This window comes from Oryzias melastigma, linkage group LG11 (genome assembly GCF_002922805.2).
Source record: "Oryzias melastigma strain HK-1 linkage group LG11, ASM292280v2, whole genome shotgun sequence".
Lineage (NCBI taxonomy): Eukaryota > Metazoa > Chordata > Actinopteri > Beloniformes > Adrianichthyidae > Oryzias > Oryzias melastigma.
Window position 1 is genome coordinate 18,777,502 of NC_050522.1, and position 19,615 is coordinate 18,797,116.

At 41.8% G+C, this 19,615-nt stretch overlaps 3 protein-coding genes across 5 annotated transcripts in view; 2 read left to right on the plus strand and 1 right to left on the minus strand.

The window, feature by feature from the left end:
• Window positions 1–1,569: 1,569 nt before the first annotated feature.
• si:dkey-222b8.4 (uncharacterized protein KIAA0895) lies at window positions 1,570–6,556 on the minus strand. Its single transcript, XM_024295854.2, has 7 exons — window positions 6,399–6,556; window positions 5,293–5,903; window positions 4,829–4,972; window positions 4,317–4,449; window positions 3,866–4,171; window positions 2,584–2,681; window positions 1,570–2,104 (listed from the first exon to the last, which is right to left on the minus strand). Exons 2-7 carry the CDS (start codon window positions 5,875–5,877, stop codon window positions 1,946–1,948), a joined length of 1,425 nt encoding a protein of 474 aa, XP_024151622.1. The 5' UTR covers window positions 5,878–5,903; window positions 6,399–6,556; the 3' UTR covers window positions 1,570–1,945.
• Window positions 6,557–7,361: 805 nt separating this feature from the next.
• On the plus strand, window positions 7,362–18,204 carry anln (anillin, actin binding protein). Of its 3 annotated transcripts, none has more exons than XM_024295583.2 (24): window positions 7,362–7,663; window positions 8,715–8,868; window positions 8,940–9,335; window positions 9,435–9,745; window positions 10,657–10,954; window positions 11,036–11,238; window positions 11,326–11,424; window positions 11,521–11,626; window positions 12,078–12,400; window positions 12,480–12,628; window positions 12,709–12,850; window positions 12,939–13,074; window positions 13,312–13,485; window positions 13,951–14,077; window positions 14,154–14,202; window positions 14,275–14,328; window positions 14,409–14,453; window positions 14,605–14,637; window positions 14,725–14,743; window positions 15,326–15,438; window positions 15,519–15,605; window positions 15,689–15,796; window positions 17,257–17,429; window positions 17,506–18,204. In XM_024295583.2, the coding sequence occupies exons 1-24, from the start codon at window positions 7,646–7,648 to the stop codon at window positions 17,618–17,620; spliced, it is 3,432 nt and encodes a 1,143-aa protein (XP_024151351.1). In that variant the 5' UTR covers window positions 7,362–7,645; the 3' UTR covers window positions 17,621–18,204. The 3 variants fall into 3 exon arrangements, with proteins under 3 accessions (XP_024151351.1, XP_024151342.1, XP_024151360.1); XM_024295574.2 differs by having other exon boundaries at window positions 7,363–7,663; window positions 12,075–12,400; XM_024295592.2 differs by lacking the exon at window positions 14,409–14,453 and having other exon boundaries at window positions 7,364–7,663; window positions 12,075–12,400.
• A 1,070-nt stretch (window positions 18,205–19,274) lies between these two features.
• asns (asparagine synthetase) overlaps window positions 19,275–19,615 on the plus strand; it is a 5,399-nt gene continuing 5,058 nt past the window's right edge. The window contains exon 1 of the mRNA XM_036214220.1: window positions 19,275–19,491. The gene's annotated coding sequence lies outside the window, so the exon portion shown is untranslated. The remainder of the gene's footprint in view (window positions 19,492–19,615) is intronic.

Sequence of the window (19,615 nt, forward strand, 5' to 3'; positions counted from 1 at the left end):
CAAAACCTCAACTCTACTTATACGTGTAAATATAATTAAAATGACTAAGCTAGTGGCTAACTCAGTAGAGTCACTTACAACAGGGGTGAAAAACTCAATCACACAAGGGACCAAAATCCAAAACACACCTTAGGTCGCGGGCTGAACAGAATAAACATTTATTGAACACTAGAACTAAGTTTTTAAAACTTTAAAACCATAACTTTTTAACATGATTATGAACTAGATAGGCTATATAGCATTACCAGCGATAATGCTAGTGTGAACGTGGTAAGCTGAATTTGGCTGCTTAAGATGCTAATGCTGATAGCTGAAGATGCTGAAATTAATAGCTGAAAACCCTGAAGCTAATATCCAGCTACAGTATTAGCAAAAATGCCAAATTAGCCTAAAAAACTTTTTTTTAACTTTAAACAACTAGCATGTAGCTGACAAAATAGCTAAACTCCAAAGTAGAGCAGAAAAAAGCCAAAATTAACCAAAACAGGAAGCCTGTAGCTAAAATATGAAGTATACTCCAAAATTAACCGAAAAAAAAGAAAAAAAAAATCAAAATTAGCCAAAATAGCTAGCATGTAGCTGACAAAATAGCTAAACTCCAAAATAGAGCTAAAAAATGGAAAAAAGCCAAAATTAGCCCAAACGGGAAGCATGTAGCTGAAATATTAGCTAAACTCCAAAAAAGCCTAAAAACTATTTAAAAAAAGCCAAAATTAGCCAAAACATTGAGCATTTAGCTGAAATATTAGCTAAACTCAAAAAACCCCAAAAACTATTTAAAAAAATTAAAAAATTAGCCAAAACAGCGAGCATTTAGCTGAAATATAAACTCCAAAATGGACAATAGAACAAAACTGAAAAAAGCCAAAATTAGCCAAAAAAGCTCCATGTAGTTGAAATATTAGGCAAACTCCAAAATTGACAAAAAAAAACAGAAAAAAATTCTAAATTAGCCAAAATATCTAGCATTCACCTGAAATATTAGACTCCAAAACAAAAAAAAATCTAAATTATCAAAACAGTTAGGATGTAGCTGAAATATTCGCTTAACTTCAAAACAGCCTAAAAAAATCTTACTAAATCCAAAAATTGTCCAAAAAGCTAGCAGAATGCCAAATTTTAAAACTTTAAAACTGTAACTTTTTAACATAATTATGAATAATAAAAAGGCAGGAATATTTTTCCAGAATAAGATATCTTAAACCTTAAATTACTTTCAATATTTTACTCTACAAAAATATATTTTGTCAAATTTATAAAAGTTAGAAATGAGCACAAGATAACATCGAGCCATTAATAACAATAAAATAAAATGATCTGGAGGGTTGACACATGCGACATACAACATCTGAGGTGAAAACCTTCCTTTCCCAACTCTAGGAAACTCCACTTCCTCAGACTCAAGAGCTGTCCTCTACTGATCATTTGTAAGAATGCGAGAGGAAAATTCTTTGCATCATCCATGTCTCAGATCTGAAAGTGAAGTCTACCTCATGGTGAAGAGATGATGTGAGCAGCGAGCTCAAAAACAGAAAGAGTTGGAAATGATTAATGGAAGAACTCATCAGGTGACAAATAAAAGAACAAGATGTTTAATGTTTAAGGAGCACAGAGTCACTTCATAACAATCACACAGGTTAAAGAAAATAACTGATACCTTCTCTCAAATCCAAATATGGAATTAAGGATTAAACAGTTTGGCATTGCTTGCAAAATTAGGAAAGTAGGCTGAAATACTCCTGGTGTTTTGGCACATCATAAACATCATATGTCATTAAATACACAGATTTGACTTTTTTCTAACTTATTCTGAGGATGAATGGAAGAAGTTTTAGAAATTGGGACATCTTATCGTCCACGTTCTTGATGCAAGTGAGGTGGTCTGAAGCATGCGGACCACAGCTCCAGGGACAGGTTCCCTTAGGACAGAGCGGGTCAGGACGCCTTAAATGATGGTTTTCAGCTCCTCGTCACTCAGCTGATTGACGGTTATAATTTTGGTCAGCTGCTCCGAGTATTTCACCTCGTCCTGCATGAAGTGGGGGATGCGGCTGTTGTCCATCTGAGCCAAGACTCTTAGACGATCCACATCTTCAAATGATACCTAGAACACACACGAGGACAGAAGAGTCACCTTTGAGACCACAACAGACGGATGCATGAAGCAACCATCGTCTGTCATGAAGATCAACATCCCCATCAGTATCACCAGTAAGGATGTTCTAAAGCTGCTCTATGGAAGAAACTGCAGAAGAAAGGTGTGGGGGTGCAACACAAGCCCTAATGAGTCTGGACGATAACAGATATAGATTCTTGCCCTTCTGATCATTAGAATGAAGATCTTTCTGCTTCATCTATTTCTGAAAAGAGCGGTTAAAATAAGACAAAGAGCTGACCACACCTTAGAAATAAACAGTAAAGGTTGTATAGAGATATGTGGTAAACTTTAGACCAACAATGACCCTTATTACATACTGTTATGTATTTCCTTTTTCCCTGATTTCCTTTTTTTGTTGTTGTTTGATCTGAAAACTAATAAAAATAGAATTACAAAAAAGGAAATAAATGGTAAAGATGCTTCACCTTTCCGAGAGCCATCAGCAGAGGGAAGTTGATCCTGTCTCTGTACCTCAGAATCTTTAAAACGCCATCCAGGTAGACCTGGTCTTTGCTGAAGCATCCTTCAATGTGAAAAAGACACAGTTGAGTGACCGCTGAACATGATGTCCTTTTACTGCCAAGTTGAGTCATCATAAAGCCCCAAGTCTTAACTCAGTCTCATGTCTTCAGTTTCATGTCTTTGTCTAATGTCTTCGTCTCATGACTTCGGTCAGTTTTATGTCTTCAATTCATTTTGGGTCTTCAATCCCATGTCTTCAGCTTCACGTCTTAGCCCAGAGGTCTGCAACCTGCATGTGGCTCTTTTATCTCTCCGTGGTGGCCCTCTGGTTGAAGAAAAATAATATAATAGTACGTTTTTTAAGTTTTGTAATTTAGTTTACTAGGGAATTTTAGGCTACTTTGGAGTTTAACTAGTAATTAAGCAACAAGTTAGCTTTTTTTTATGTGTTACCTAATTTGGCCTTTACTGAGTTTGTTATGCTAATTTGGAGTTTAGCTACAAATTTAGTGATGAGCTAAAGTTTCGAGGTAATTTGCTATATACTAAGATTTTTTAGGCTAATTTAGAGTTTAGCTTCTATTTTAGCAACAGGCTAATATTTTTAAATAATTAGTTTACTGAGGAATTTTAGGCTACTTTGGAGTTTAGCTAGTAATTAAGCAACAATTTAGCTTTTTTGTTGCCTAATTTGGCCTCTACTGAGTTTTTTTATGCTAATTTGGAGTTTAGCTAAAAATTTAGTGATAAGCTAAAATTTTCGGGTAATTTGCTATATACTGAGATTTTTTAACCTAATTTAGAGTTTAGCTTCTATTTTAGCAACAGGCTAACATTTTTGAGTGATTTAGTTTACTGAGGAATTTTAGGCTACTTTGGAGTTTAGCTAGTAATCAAGCAACTAGCTAGCTTTTTGGCTAATTCGGCATCTACTATTTTTACTAATTTGTACCTACTAAAAGGTAAAAATGAAAAAAAAATATCACACTTTGAGAGATGCTATTTTTTTTTAAATATATTTTTGGTTTGATCGTGCCAAAAATAGGAATAATTCATATCTATTATTTTAAATAATGGTATTGAATTATCCAAATTAAGGCTAAAGTAAATCTATGTGGCTCCTTCAAGGTTTTGATCAGTAAAAAAAACTAGTCCAAATGGCTCTTTTACTGTTAAAGCCGACCCCTGTCTTAGCCTAACGTTTTCATTAAGTCTCATGACTCGTCATGTCTCTGTGATGGTGACCTGGCTGTGCCGTGTCGGTCTGGCCTCTCTTGGCTCGGACACAGTAGTCCCAGCGGGTGTTGGGGTCTTGCATGAAGCGTCCCAGGTCATGAAAGAGCTGACAGAAGGACATGCGGCTGGCCTGGTACACAGTATAATAGAGCATGGCGGCACGCCACAGAGTGGGGTCTCTCCTGAAGAGGACACTGTGGATGCTCGCCAGGCCCTCCTCTGTTGGGTTCAGAGGTCTCAGGTTGAGCTTCTTCCTCCCTGAGCTGCTGCTCCATGGCTGCTGGCAGTTGTTGAGGCTTCGTAAGTAATGAGTTCCTGACAGAAGGAGACCAGAATTAGTCACGCAGCTGTACTTTGCCTTATACATTTCTGTTGTGGAACAAATCATCTGATTGCCATTGAGCTGGAGGCCCATAGGAATCTCACACTGAGGGTTTACAGTGAGAGCTTTCCCACACACCGATCTCGTGCCTCAGCATGCCCTCCAGCCAGTGCTCTCGTGCGCTGGAGACGTTGATGTTGAGAGTGTGCCTGCTGTTGACCACGGTCATCGAGGCGCGAGACAGCAGGTCATCCGACAGCTGGACGACGATCTGACAACAGGACAAGAACCAGAATTACAGCAGACGGGACAAGCGGCTCATCTGCACCTCATTCTTGAAATACATCCTTTAAGGTCTGACTTAAGATTCTACAAGCAGACAGGAGGTTGTTTTTCACAAACTTCAGACTCTATTTGATTTGGAACAAAGCTCTACTGATCTAAAGACAAACAACGGTGCAAGTCATGCTCTATTAATACAGTCATTGTGACATGAATGAACTGAAACGTGACTCTCCTGAAGCGCCGGAAGTTAGCTTGACCTGACATCTTTTTCCGAGCCTCCTCTGAGCCTCTAAGTGTCTTTGATGAGTTACGTGACTAACATACAGTGCAGTTTTGGAGGACGGAACCAGCTCCCACCCTCTTACCTCCCCCACACAGCCCTCCTTCTCCATGTACTTCTTGACGTTGTGATAGATTTGGGTCTTAGAGAGGAGGCTGCCCCCGGTCACCTGCTCAAACCTCTCATAGCTGCCGTAGCGCTCCAAGGCCAGCTCCATGATGCGCACTGCCTGCAGGAGAGACATTTCCAAAGCATTCAAACCTATTCTTTAAGTATTTTTGCAAGTATTTTCTTTTGAATAAAATGTTGCGGTCAAAATCAGTGGTCACAAAATTATAAATAGAGTATATTTTTTACACAGTTTTTGCTTTGAAAGAGAGAAAAACAGTATTTTTCTTACAGGTAGAAGGAAAGTAATGTGAACTCATTTTGTTTTTTCTTTCAATAAATCTTGAGTAAAACCACCATTAACATGTTTTGGTTCAGGTAACTAATGACCGGATCAATTCAGAAAAGTATGACCCACACAAGTGTGTGGCATGGCCTCACCTGTGTCAGGAAGCGATCCGAGGCGTTGCTGTGGCGCTCCAGGATGGGTGGAGGAACAGGACTGCTGTACTCAAACTGAGGGTTGCAGCTGAAGGCAGACTTGAAGAACTTCTGCTTCTCCTTCTGAACGTTGGACGGCTTCAGGGCAGCAAAAATGTACAACTTTCTGCCATTTTCTGCCTCCTGAGTGACTCTTGGTTTTGGCAAAGTTGGCAGCTCAGCACGATGCAAATTGGAGATGTGTGTTCTTCTTCGCTGTGGAGCTGGGTTCAAACCCACTGCGCTTCCCACTACTCCCATATTCCGGCCTGGCTTTAGGAGGCCAGAACTGCTGCGTGAGGGCATGATGTTAGTCTGTGCAGAGCTTCTTCCAACACACTTCTTCTGCGTCATGCCTGGACGATTCCTCCTGCACACCCCAGATGTCTTCGGATTTTTCTCCCGCTCCTCGGCTTGAAGGAGGTTGCAGCTGTTGGAGCTGGTGCTGAGCAGGCATTTGAGGACAGAGGAGGAAATCTTCTCGAGGACCACTTGGCTGGGGCTCACTGCCTTCTCAGCATCGTTGAGGATGCTCCGGTTGGACATGTCCGCTTCGGGCCGGTGGAGTCTCTCTGGGGGAGGAGAAGCAGCGAACAGAAAGCAAATCTGACTTGTGCTTTCTTTGGGTTCCTGCTCACGTGCAGGATTTTTACAGCCTACTAGACAGACTAATCCTCTTATAGGGACTAAGTTAGACCTATACTCTGATGCTGCAAAAAGAGCTGATGTCACATTTGTAGATCTGTGATAAAATAATAAACTTAAACTGATCTTTATGATTGAACATGGCCTAACTGCTCCTAATTGCTCATGTCTCGGCGGTTTTAGTATCTCGATCATGTCAGGAGGAGGTACAGTTCAGGACGGGGCGCTCAGTCGTGCCTGTTGGTTTAGTTCTGCCTCAGTTGTTATGTCTAATTCGATGAGATCTTACAGAGATGATGCAGTTTAAATATGCAAATGTGCAGTGGAAAAGATCAACTTACAGATCAAAATCCAACCTTTTCCTCACTAGACAACCACTGAATCAGACTTCACTGTGTTTCTGATCAATGTTTTAATCTTACCTGTGCAGTGGTCCGCTCCAGTGTCCTCTCCTCAGGCTCGTTATCTCCACAAACAATGGAACAAACCGAGCTGCCTCCTCACTCTAGCTCTGACCTGTTGCCATAAGCAACGGAAGAACGCGAGGATCCCAAGGAGACTTATGGGAAATGAAGTTCCTTTGTGGCTTGCTGAAATAATTGAATTTCAATTCACTATTTGGAATTTCCATGCATTTCTTTTTTTATATATATTTATGTATATTGTTTACATTAGCTAAAAGAACAAAAACAAAATTTAATTAGAGCTGTATTTATGTGTTACAGTGCTGAAAGAAATATTTTATAGCCTACTGTGTGTGTAATTCTATTACGTTTGTGTTTACTAGAAGCAAGTCTCTAATTAGCATAATTTTTTCATTTGTTGCGTTCGTAACATTAGGAATGTTTAAAGAATATATGATTTTTTTTATTACTTTCCCAGATCTATTCTCAGATGTAATTCACAGTTAGACCATATTTTATAAAATTCTGTCTTCAATGAGCACATGGTATATTAATTACCTTATATTATATTTTGCAATAAAAACAATCAAATCAAACTGAATTTGAGAAAATCCAGAAATTTGTTGGAAAATAACTCATAAATAATAAAATAGGTATTATTTTCCTTAGATTTGTGCTTTCTATTCTGCTACAAGCACACGTTGAGGATTTTTATCTTATTGTAAAAGAAATAAAAACTTACGTTTTTTAGTATTTTTAAACTGTAGGCAAAAAAAACCATTATATTAGTCGTAAAATAATTTCAAATTCCAGTTCTTTCATTCCAGCACTGCTGAAACATCCTGACTTTATGTTGCAGCAATAATATACTTTACATTTCAAACTGAAACATTTAAATTATCTTTTTTTTCAGTGAGTTGAACGTGTCTGACGTTTGGTTGTGACAGCTTTCATTCGTTTTCCGTTTTTTATTTATTTATTTTATTTTTTATATTTACCTCCTCAGTGATTGGCTGATCGACCAGCACTCCTCAGATCAGCGCTGTGATTGGTCCCGAAGCGCGCCTCAACAGTCAGCGCCTGCGCAGTGACCGCAGCGCTGAAATTCAAATTTGAACAGACGTTGTTTTGAACAGAAGAGCAGCAGTGACGGAGAGAGACGCAAGGAGCGTGGGGACAGTCTGTGCTTCTGTGCAAGATTTTATTAAGAAATACTTTGTTTGAAAGAAAGAAAAAACATTTTCAAGCGAGGTCTACTGCCAAAAATGGACCCGTTTACTGAGGTAAGTTAAGCTACTGACCTACTGCTAATACTAGCTACATTACATTTTATGTTGAATTTACTACTTTTTTTTTTGAACCATTTAATTTAATTTTTTTGTTTTTTGTTTTCTGCTTACCTATATTAAAATAAACGCGGGGAAATATTCGCTTATATAAGAAAGCTGAGTCAGAGCAAAAATGGCTGACATGTTTTAGCCTCTCAGGTCATTGTTTTTCCCCTTCGTTTTCTTTTTTCCCCAAAAAATTAAGTTAAATATGGATACATATGAAGTAAATCTAAATATGGAGCTGTAATCTAAAATCCCCGCTGAACGTGGGGGGCTGTGTGGTAGTTATCATGGAACTGGCCTGGAGACTTTGGCATTTCAAACCCTAGGCGGGGCTCATTCCTGAAGAATGCTGCTGCTGCTGCGGGTGAAGTCAGCTTTTCCACACCACTAAGAGGAACTGTGTTGGCGGTGGGGGGGTTGGACCTCAGAAGGAGGGATGTGTTGGAGCTCGTACAGTAAATCAGAGTCTGTGGCAGGATGGTGTGGAGGAGGAGAGAGCGGCTCCTTATCTGGATAAGAGACTGTCAGACTGTAAGCATAAATGCTTCCACAGTTTACAGGCCCTCATAACCTTATAATAATCCAATTTGAGGACTTTATGAGAAATCTGATTAATAAAGAAATCTGTTTTCTATATTATTTATACAGATGATAATCAATTGTTTGTTAATTTACTTCCTAAATTCCAAAAAATATCAATTATTTCTTGCTTTTTAAAACTCTGCATTTGTTGTTTGTTTTTTATGATCAACAAGGATGTGTTAACCCTGATAGTAATCAGATTGTTTTAGGATGAATCCTGCAGTTTTCCATCATTCTGTGTTATGGACTGACAGTCGTGTGTGCAATTATTGAAAAGCATTTAAAGAATTTCGGAAATGTTTAATTCACATTTACTTTTTTTAACCCAACATTTTCTTTGGGAAAGCCTTTCGCTGCTTCTCTTACACAGATCATTTTATTATTTTTTTTGACAATAAATTATGATTTGTTAAACCAGAAACTACTGGAGCGGACTCGAGCTCGCAGGGAGAACCTGCAGAAAAAACTGGCCGAGAGGCCGACTGCTGCCAGCAGACAGATGGTCAAAAGACCCCGGGAGCCTCTGACCGACACCAAGAACATCAGCATCAGCGTGGCCGTCCCTGAAACAGGTATGTCCGTGCGTTGGAAGAATTATTCAAGCAGTATGTGTGCTGAAGTTTTACTGTCTTTTACCTTCCAGTTGTGCAGGTTTCGTCCAAGCCCTCCCCTTCAAAGCGAAGGTGCTCTGAGGAAAATGCTCAACCTTCAGTCAATGAGGAGAATCGAGAGCCGGTGGTTCCACGAGCTGGAGCTCCTGAGCTCCCAGATCCTCCCACAGACAAGAAACCCCCCATAGGTCCTGCTGGGATTCGGTATTCCCTGGAGAAGGCTGCAGCTCGGCCTGCGGTCCAGTCTGAACCTCTGAAGCAGCCGGAGTCGGAGAAGACGCCTGCTCCTCCTGATCTTTCGAGCAGCAGAGAGGCTCACGTGGAGGCTACGGGTTCAGTTCATCAAAGAATGGAGGAAGATGCAGCTCCTGCTGGAGGCATGAAATCGCGACTGCAGCAGTTGGCAGAACAGAGAAAGTGTTGGGATGGTGAGGATGCTCTCGGTCAGGTTCTGCTGAAATCACTGCAGACTCCGTCAATTTCTCCAAATGTCTTAGTTCAGTTACACAAAACCACCACATTTGCAGGCATCGCCGATGCAGACTGCACACCTGTGTTGCTGGTGAAGAGGGACGGTGAAGTTGCACCTCCTGCTGCTCCAGCCCCCTCTTCGGACATGGCTGTGGGGCGGAGGGGCAGGCTGGCCAACCTGGCGGCCACCATCGGGTCCTGGGAAGATGATCTGAGTCACGTCAACGTCCCCCGGGAGAAGCCAGCAGCTGCCGTGAACTCCAACAAACCAAATGTTGGTGCGAACCTCGGCAAACCAAATGCTACCGTGAACCTGAGCAAACCAACCGTTGCCGTGAGCGCCACAGAAAAGTCCAACTTCAAGCAGGTAGGAGCTTTTATTGAGAAATTGACCATTTTGAATAAAAGTCTGAATCCAAACTTCCTGGAGTCTCATTATCCAGAAGTTAATCTCAACTGTTGAATCAGCTTTGTCTCACTTAAAATAAAACTATAAAGCTAAAGCTTTTACATAAAAACTTAAGAAAAATGAACTGCAAATTCAAGTTTTTATTTATCTAAACAGTTTCAGGTAACAAAATATCCCAGAAAGAGCACTCCTTAATTTCAGTTTTAACAAAATGAACCTTTTTAAGCAGATTTGAACGAGTCCTCCATGATGGCATCAGGCACCCCCTCAAATGTGAAGCTGTGAAACATTCCAGTTTTGTTCAAATGTTAGCCTGTTGGCCTGTTAGATAATGACTCTTCAGAAGGATGTTTTCACCGCAACAGTGAGGCTCTTTTGGAACAAAGAACCCTCTAAGAACAGGATTGCACCAACAGCTTTAGATTAAACAACACAAAACGTTTGTAAATTAAATGAGTTCTCCATTTAAGTGCTGCTTTTCATATAGGGATCACTACATTTAATAACTGCTGTTCTCTGCTGGTTTATTCCTTTCTATTTTAAATATTGTGTGGACCAATTGAGCCCCAATTTTTTCTAATGTTTACAAGTTGCCACTTGGGAATGTTGTTTTTTTTTTTCTTATCTGATCTGATTGTAAACTCTGGCCTTTTTATGATAGTGAAAGCAAGTGACATTCAAATCCAATTTTCTTTAATTCACTTGAAATGTGGTCATAAGTTTGTTTTGTTCCTTATCTTTTTCCATTTCAATATTCAATTTTTCCTCGCATGCATCTTGGATCATGCATTTTCATACTGAGCATGTGCAGCATATATATTTTTTGCAAATGTTGGCTGTTTTCAAGACAACAAAGCTGTTTATTTCAGGGGGATGTTCAGTCTCCAGTCAAGCCCAATCGAGTGATTCTTCCAAGTTCTCAAAAGGCAGACTTCCCTCCACCAAAACCCACACTTCAGCCAGCACAAAGTCCCCTGAAGAGCTCTACTCGGGGAGCAGCCTCCACATCAACTACACACAGCGGCTGTTCCTCCTCAGCATCAGTACCACAGAGCCCCCTGAAGAACCAGATCCCCTCCAGAGGTCTCAACACCTTCACTCCCCTTCATGACAAACCCTCTTCTGGCTCGACAGCCCATCAGGAGAAGCTTCCTGCTGGAACTCCTGGTAAGTGAAAGCAGCTTCATGGGTATTCAGGGGTTTGGTTGTGAAAGGATAAACTCAATGCTAGTCCTTCAACGCTCAAAGGTGTGAAGTCTTTCCTGGAGCGCTTTGGGGAGAGATGTCATGAGCGTATGCATCAGACCACTCCTGCCAAAGTCCCCCTGCAGCCCCGAGCTCCTGCTGGACCTTCAACAGGCTCACCGAGCACCAAACTGCTCCAGGAGAGGCTCATGGCTGCTCAGAGCGCCAGCACGGCTACGGCCGACCTCACCTTGCGGCAGAAACTGGTGGGTTTATTTACCGTAGAATCTGCTGGAAAGTCTAAAAATCTGATCTGAGCTCCTAAAGATAAATGTGATGCTCTGTGCTTTCAGGAGAGAGAGTCTGAGCTGGCTCAGATTCGCAGTCGCTTCCAGAAGGGAACCAACATTTGGAAAAGCAAGACTGAAAAGGAAACAGAGACGGCCATCAAGGTTGGTGGTGGACCCGCTCAGAGCCAGAACAGACCAGCTGACTGTCAGCGGTGAAGTCAAATTTGTGAAGCATGCTGACACAACTCTGCTCTGCAGGAGCCTGACCAGCGAGTGGAGAGTGACGTCACGGCAGCGCAGCCTCAGAATGAAGTCAAAGCCCCGTCCAATGAGGAGCCACAATCCCCAAAGCGCACCTCTCCAGGTAAGTCATCACGTTAAGTAGGTTTTAAGGTCAGCTGATGCTGGTTCAGGCTGAGAGAAGGTCTCAAAACGGAGACCCGGTCCTGCATTTTGTCTGTAAATATAAAATAAATCAAATACGTCTTTAAAAAGTTCCCCAAATATAATGGAATTTAAAAAGAAGCTTTGGAGCTGCAGTTTGGAATTGTTATTTCTGTTCTAAAATTGGACAGTTTTCTATTGAGATGAAGGGATTGTCTGGTGTAGGGAGCCCCCTAGTGGTTACCCGGTGAACTGACCGGTCTCCAGTTTAGTTTTCAGTTTTTGGAAAGAATCTAAATATCCTGTGATGATGCAGGAGAGCAGCCAGTCAGCAAATATAGACAAACACTCTGTTTTAATAAAAGTTTGTTTACTTTGATGAAACCTTTTTCTAATTAACCAACAAAAGCACATTGCTGTGTCTGTAGCAGGTCCTGCTTTGATGGACAGCCCCCCAGCCTCAACATCCAGCCCCCTGAAACAAATCATCAACGCTGCAGAGAAGAAAGTTGAAGAGAAGAGTGATGAAACTCCAAAAGAGGAGGAAGAGGAGGTGATTACAGAGACGGAGATGAACGTGGACCAGTCCATTAACTCTGCAGTCATCAACGACCTCTTCAATGGCGTGTTGGAGCAGAGTGACGATGAGGAGGAGGAGGAGGAAGATCCTTTGAATATCTCCTCCATGTCCCTCCTCATCCCCCTGGCAGAGACGGTGGCAGCCGTGGTGAAGAGTCCGGAGAGTAAAGTCATGGTAGGACCCGCCTCCGTCTGTCTGTCTGTGGGGTTTGTAAAGAGCAGCTGTGCAGCGTTGTCTTCATCTCCTCGTGCAGACGTCCACGCCAGCCAACTCCTTCCTGGTGAAGAACAACCCCCCAGAGAACCCCTGCAGACCCAGCAAGTTCCAGAGAGGAGGAGCGAAACCAGCAACCTCCTCCAGCAGCACAGAGCCTTCAGAGGAAGACCTCAAACTGCCCTACAGGTGAGATTCGCTGCCTTTGTGTTCGCACTCTCCTTCGGATGGAACCTCCTTCCTCAAAGCTCCTCTTTTGTCTCTGTCAGCATCGATGCCTACAGGTCCACCAGGGTGAAGGAGGCGGAGCGGCCTCACCTGAAGCAGGTGATCGTCAGGAAGGAGAATGTCACAGAGAGCGCAGACGAGCCTCGGGGGTCCACTGCCTTCAGCGTCAGGCAGAAGATGAAGGTCTGACATCCCAAATCTTTGCTAGCTGGTGGGCGGCGTCACGCGCTTCCAACTGAACCACATCTTCCTGGATGTGTCTCGTCCGTAGATTCTGACCAGTGAGGTGAACCTTCAGCAGACGGTGATCCACCAGGCCAGCCAGGCCCTCAACTGCTGCACCGACGAGGAGCACGGCAAAGGATCGCAGGTGGAGGCCGAAGCAGAGAGGCTGCTGCTGGTCGCCAGTGAGTTCTTCAGCTTCATCCTCAGAGCAGAAAGGAACAAAGTTGCTTGAAGATTCAGCAGCTGGTTGATGCTTTGGTTATTCTGGAGGAACTTCTCTTTTTTTTAGTTTAGGAGAGTGTAGCTCTGGAGGTCCTTCTTGTTGGTCGGTTCTAAAGATTATCCAGAAATTCTGAATGTTGTCTTCTTGTTTCTATAAGGACGTCGATGTTAAACTGTTTGCTGATTGTGTTTCTTAGCGGAGAAGAGGGAGGCCTTAAAGTCAGAGCTGGAGCGTCTGAAAGCAGATCCAACAGGACAGAAGAAAGCTCCAGAACAGGGCGCCGCGTCCGCCTCCAAGGGCGCCATCACCCTCCAGGAGCTGCGGCTCCCCCTAAAGGCCGACTTTGTTTGCTCCACTGCTAACAGACCAGGTTTGGGCACAGATCTGAAGGCTCTCCAGGGTTCCCGCGGGGTCTTAAGTCTTAAAAGCATTGAATTTAGGAATTTGGGAACGATACATTAAAAAGTCTTGAATTTTGATATCTGAGGCTTAAAAATTGTGCTGCTTGAAAGTTTTCTGTTTCACATGTCATGTTAAAAATGTAAAATGTTTTCAACTAAGATTATTTTGGTTAAATGATGTAATAAAACATCAGTTGGTTTGATAAAAGAAGAGCTCTAAAACATCATGACACAGACCACAAACAAGATAAGAGGCTATAGTTTTGATCAGAAATTGATAAATTAATAAAAATGGGAATAAAACTGCTAAATTGGTTGTACTTGTTGAGATATATGGCCTAGTCTTGAATTTAACTTGAATAAACTTGTAGGAACCCTGCTCTCTGAGCTTCATTAAGCTCCTGAAGTCCTAATGTTTCTCTTTGCTGCTCCAGAGTCCAAAAAACACTCCTTCTTCATCCTGATCCGTGCTGGGGCGGAAGACACCGTGGCCACTCCTCTGGCCAGCACGCACCGCGGCCTCAGTGGAGACACGCTCACCTTCCCCACCAAGTTCAGCATGTAAGTGTGGGGCTGACCTTTCACCTGCACACGCTCAGACCACCCCCCCACCGACCATGAAACCTTCTGCTTTCAGATCCGACGTCAGCAGCGACTTTCAAATCCAGCTGCAGGTTTACTGTCTGGTGAGAGGCTCTCTGTCATAGTTGATGAACGTTAGTCAGACGGAACTGACACTGATCTGGTTCTCCCTGCAGGTGCAGAATCACGAGGTCTGCAGTGATAAGAAGAAGAAACCCAACAAGTCTAAGGTGACTCAGAAGTTCTGTTTCTGACCCGGCTGAGGTTCCGTTAGTCATGTTTGAAGGTTTGCTGGTGTGTGTCCGTCCAGATGATGTGGAGGCAGGTTCATGAGGCCCACAGGTTGTGTTTGTCGGTATGAAGCGTTTGTTTCTGCTCCTCACTGGTGGGTCAGCGGGCTGGTTTTAAACGGGTCACTCCTGGAAGAACCACGAAGAATATAGTGACGAGTGTGCATCTATCAATGATGGTTTCCTTCTTTAACTTTTGCTGTCCTCGTCTCACAGGCCATCACTCCAAAGAGGTTCCTCGCCATCACGGTGAGTTTTTTTTCCCCGTTTTCCCAGCAGCTTTAAAAAGCGTCTACTTTCCGTCTGCTAATCTGCTCCTCTGATCTTCTCTTACAGAAAAGCGCAAACACACCAGGTATGGATGAGTCTCTGGGTCTCTAAACTTAAGAGAAAAAGAATCATTTCTGTGAAACTCCTGTGAATGTGATAATCTTTAAATCTGATTGAAGCTAAACTTTCTAAAGAGAGAAAAATAAAAAAGATCATAAAAAAATCTAATAGCAGAAGATTTACAAATTCTGCTAGAACTGCTTAAAATAACTGAATAAATGATCCATTGGATGAAAACAGATTGAAATATATATTAAATTAAAGGCTATAAATAAAAAATTGAATGTTTAATTTTAAAAAAAAATCTTTTTAAAGCAGAGTAGAGGCTGTTTTATCATTTTCAAACAATGAAGTTTGAAGGTCACTGAACTCTCAAAACGTTTATGATGGGCATGGATGGATACTTTACTGATTTTTGAGGGAATTTTACGTTTTTTCAATTTATTTTTATGACAAGAAAAGGGAAATAAATTAAGTATTTGGACAGGAATCAACAGAAGGAGCCAAAGATCAAAGTCAAAGATCAGAGTATGAATGCCTGCTGAGCAGTTTGTGGGGAGAACCTGCTGACAGCCAGATTAATGTTTGAACCTTTGTGCGTCTGCAGTCATGGCGAGTCCAGGAGGCCCCAACGCGGTTCGCACCAGCAACTTTGTCCTGGTGGGATCGCACACGCTCACCCTGTCCTCCATCGGGAAAAACAAGTTTCCTCTTGAGAAGGTACGGATGCTCTTGCTTCTTACGGTCCTTGTAGCTTCAAAGATGTCGGAGCTCCTGCTGATGTTCACTTTTGGTTAAAGGTTCCCTTCCTGTGCCCCCTGGAGGGCCACATCTACCTGAAGCTGCAGTGTGAAGTGGGCTCCAAGGTGGAGGAGAGGGGCTTCCTGGTAAGCAGGCAATCGTCAAAACCGATCGCTGTCGCTCTCGGCTCGGGTGGAGTTTGACCGTCTCTGCTTTTGTGCTCCAAAAGACAATGTTTGAAGACGTGAGCGGGTTCGGCGCCTGGCACAGGAGGTGGTGTGTCCTGTCGGGGTACTGCATCTCCTACTGGACGTACCCGGACGACGAAAAGAGAAAGGTGAGCTACCAACCCCTCCCATCTTGTTCTTCAGTCTCTTCTGGGGTTCTGAGCGGGTTTAACTGGATGATAAAATGGAGGCGGGGCTAGACTGTCCAGTTTGATGGGGGGTGTTATATGGTTAGGAGATCTCAGAGATGCCCTGAAGCACATGTCAAAGTCAAGGCCCGGGGGCCGCATCCGGCCCTCCAGGTAATTATATCCGGCCCTCCAGATCATTTTATTTTATTGTTATTAATGGTCCGATGTTATCTTGTGCTAATTTCTAGATTGTATAATTTTGACAAAATATGTTTTTATGGAAAGTAAAAATATTGGAAGTAATTCAAGTTTTCCTGCATTTTTATTATTTCTAATTATGTCTAAAAAAAAAGTTGTGGTTTTAAAGTTTTAAAAATTAGCATTCTGATAGTTTTCTGGACTCTTTTGGAGTTAGGCTAATATTTTAGCTTCATGTTATTTTTTTTTGTTGCTAATTTAGGCTTTTCTGTTGTTTTTCAGGCAGTTTTGGAGTTTAGCTAATATAACATGCTTGCTGCTTCAGCTAATTTAAGGTTTTCTTTTTAAGTTTTTTAGGGTGTTTTAGAGGTAGGCTAATATTTACTCGCTAGCTGTTTTGGCTAATCTGGGCCTTGTTCCATTTTTAAGGATATTTTGGAGTTTAGCTAATATTTCAGCTTCATGCTAGCAGTTCAGGCTAATTTAGGTTTTTCTTTTCACATTTTTAGGCTGTTTTGGAGTTGGGCTAATATTTACAAGCTAGCCGTTTTGGCTAATTTAGGGTTTTTTTTGTTGTTTTTTAGGCAGTTTTGGAGTTTAGCTAATATTCTTTGCTAACTGTTTTGGTTAATTTAGTTTTTTTTTTTTTTAGTTTTTTATGATATTTTGAGCTTAGCTAATAATTCAGCTACATGTTAGCTGTTTTGGCTAATTTATGTTTTTCTTTTCACATTTTTAGGCTGTTTTAGAGTTAGGCTAATACTTACATGCTAGCTGTTTTGGCTAATTTATGCTTTTTCTGTATTTTGAGATATTTTGAAGTTTAGCTATTTTTTCAGCTACATTCTAGCTGTTTTGGTTAACCAACATTTTTTTTCTTAATTTTATAGGCTAATTTAGCATTTAGCCTGTTATTAGCTGGCTATCAGCTTCAGTGTTTTCAGCAGTCAAATTCAGTTTACAACATTCACACTAGCGTTATTGCAGGTAAGGCTATATGTCTAGTCCATAATTATGTTAAAAAGTTATGGTTTTAAAAAATTTAATTTTCGAGTTTTCAATAAAGCTTACTCCTGATTGTCCCGGGACCGAAGGTGTGTTTTGGCCCCTTGTGAGATTGATTTTGACACTCTTGCCCTCAAGGATTCAAAGGGCTTGAGATTGAATGCTAAAGCTAAAAAACAAAAAAAACAATAGCAGGTCAAAGGTCAAAGCACAAACAGATGGAGATGTCTCCTCAGAACCCCATTGGCCGCATCAACCTGACCAGCTGCACCAGCAAGAGGGTGGAACCGGTCAACCGGGAGTTCTGTGCCCGGCCCAACACCTTTGAGCTGGTCACAGCACGGCCGCAGAGAGAGGGCGACAGGGAGACGCTCGTCAGTCAGTGCACGGACGCGCTGTGCGTCACCACGTAAGCTGCCGCCGCCACCTCCGCAACACCTCGTCCTGCGCCCATCTCCAAACCTCACCCTGCCGTCTGTTTGCAGAAACTGGCTGAGTGCCGACACCAAGGAGGAGAGGAATCAGTGGATGAAGAAGCTGAACCACATCCTGCTGGACCTGCGCACGTGGCAGCCGGACGCCTGCAGCGGGCCGGTGTGACCGCCGTGTTTAGGAGTGTCGACAGTTTCCGAGTGCAATACATAGAAAACAAACTTTGAATAATCGCTCCGTGAGTCACAAGGGAGAAAAAAAAAGCCATAAGACATTTCGGAGGAGCAGAGCTTTGGCACTTTTACACACAAAAGCTTGGTTTGCTTGTGCTCACACTGCTTTTTTATTCAAGCGCTAATATTATGTTTTAAGTATGAGATGTGGTTCAAATATTGTTGAATTAATCTTAAACTTTTTTTTGTCTCCTGCAAGACTAAAACAGCAGGAAGGAGACTTTCTATTTTATATTTTAGCTGTTACAGCTTACGATCGTCGGATTTGAGCAGAGGCTTCTGCTTGTCCAGCACTGCGTTGTATCTGCTTTACTCATGTCTTTATATGTTTTATTGAGAGGTTGTGCATGGTTTGTGTGTTTCCTGCAACAGTACAGTGGATGAGCAGACTTTCAGACTACAGAAACTGCTCAGATGATGGTTCGAGTCTAATTCAGGAACAGACTGCAGGGTTTTGATGATAAAAGACTGAGCTTTTTTCACCATGTTGAGAATCAATACAGTTCTTAAAAAATTAAAGAAGTCTCTCATTATTTAAAAAAAGTGTCTGTGTTGCTCCTGTGTGTCCAGTCTTTGCATGAAGATGGTAAGGCCCAATGCAGAGTTCTGCTGGATCAGAACCTGCAATGAAGAGCCCCACAAAGCTTCTGCAGAAGTTCTGCACGGATCAGTTTGTTCTTTAGTCATATCAAGAAATAACCAAGTAGGAGCAGCTGGAGAGGAGAATAAACTTTATTCTCCACATTTGTTTAAGTATATCTTCAAAAATCTACATTAGCATAGATTCTTTCATGAAAAGAACTTTTCTCGTTAGATTTGGAGTTTAATAGCAAAAGCAGAAGCAGGTGTGAGGTTTCAGGTCAGGGAAAAAGCAGTTATCCTCCCAGAAATGATCAAATTACCATTTTTGTGGTGGATCTTGTCTGACTGGTCTGTGTATTCAGTTTTGTCCACAGTTATGACATCTGATTCCATCTATTCAGAATCATTTTGTCTTTGCAATAGTTAATTACAATGAAACTAGAGTTGGGAGGTACCAGGAAACAAAAAGATGTGATGTATAACTAAAAATGAGTGAGAAAATTTATATATATGAATTTTTAAATTAAATCAGACAAAAAGCTCCGTCTTCATGAGACTGTCAGGTGGACATTATGCAAAAGTCTTTACTCTCATGACCTAAACATCTTTCAATTAAGAATCTAAAATTTTGAACGTTTTTTTTTTTCTGAAAAGTTTATTTAAGTGCATAGAAACTCAAATCCCTTCAGTTTGACATCCTTTAATTTGGATTTCAAAATAAAGCTCAGAAGAGCAAGTGTTTCAAACCAAAGTTCTATTTTGTGTAGCAACAGAACTCTTACTGCAGACGTTCTGTTTTAGTTTTCCTGTTAGATGAACTCGTCAAGACATGCACAACTGATGCAACACTTCTTTTTATAACCGCAGTTTCTTTTTGACCACATGTTTAAGGTAACAGTACACACACCTGTGCGTTTCGCTCTGCCAACCTATGCTGCGAACACGTCATTTCAAAATAAAACAGAATGCAACATTTATATTGTAAAAACGTCAAAATTAAACCTTGAAACTAAAACTTAAAAAGATAAATGTATATTTTGATTTTTTTTTTCCACACTCGGACCGCTGGGGATTTACGCCACCGTGACTTATTTTCAAAGTCTCGACTCTTATTTTGAAAGGCTCACGCGCTCCTCCGGTTGCATCAGTTACGGGCTGTCTTCCTAGAGCGGTTGTCCACGCGCGGCTCCCTTCTTTCAGTGACTTATCCTTATCAGTGGACAGGTGAGTGAAGCAGCTGCACGTGAACTTAGTTAATTAATTCGCCCGGTTCCGTATAGTTGCGCGTGAACGAAGCACGTGCGCTCGTGATGAGTGAACCTGCACGAGACAGCTCGCGCGCGTGCTG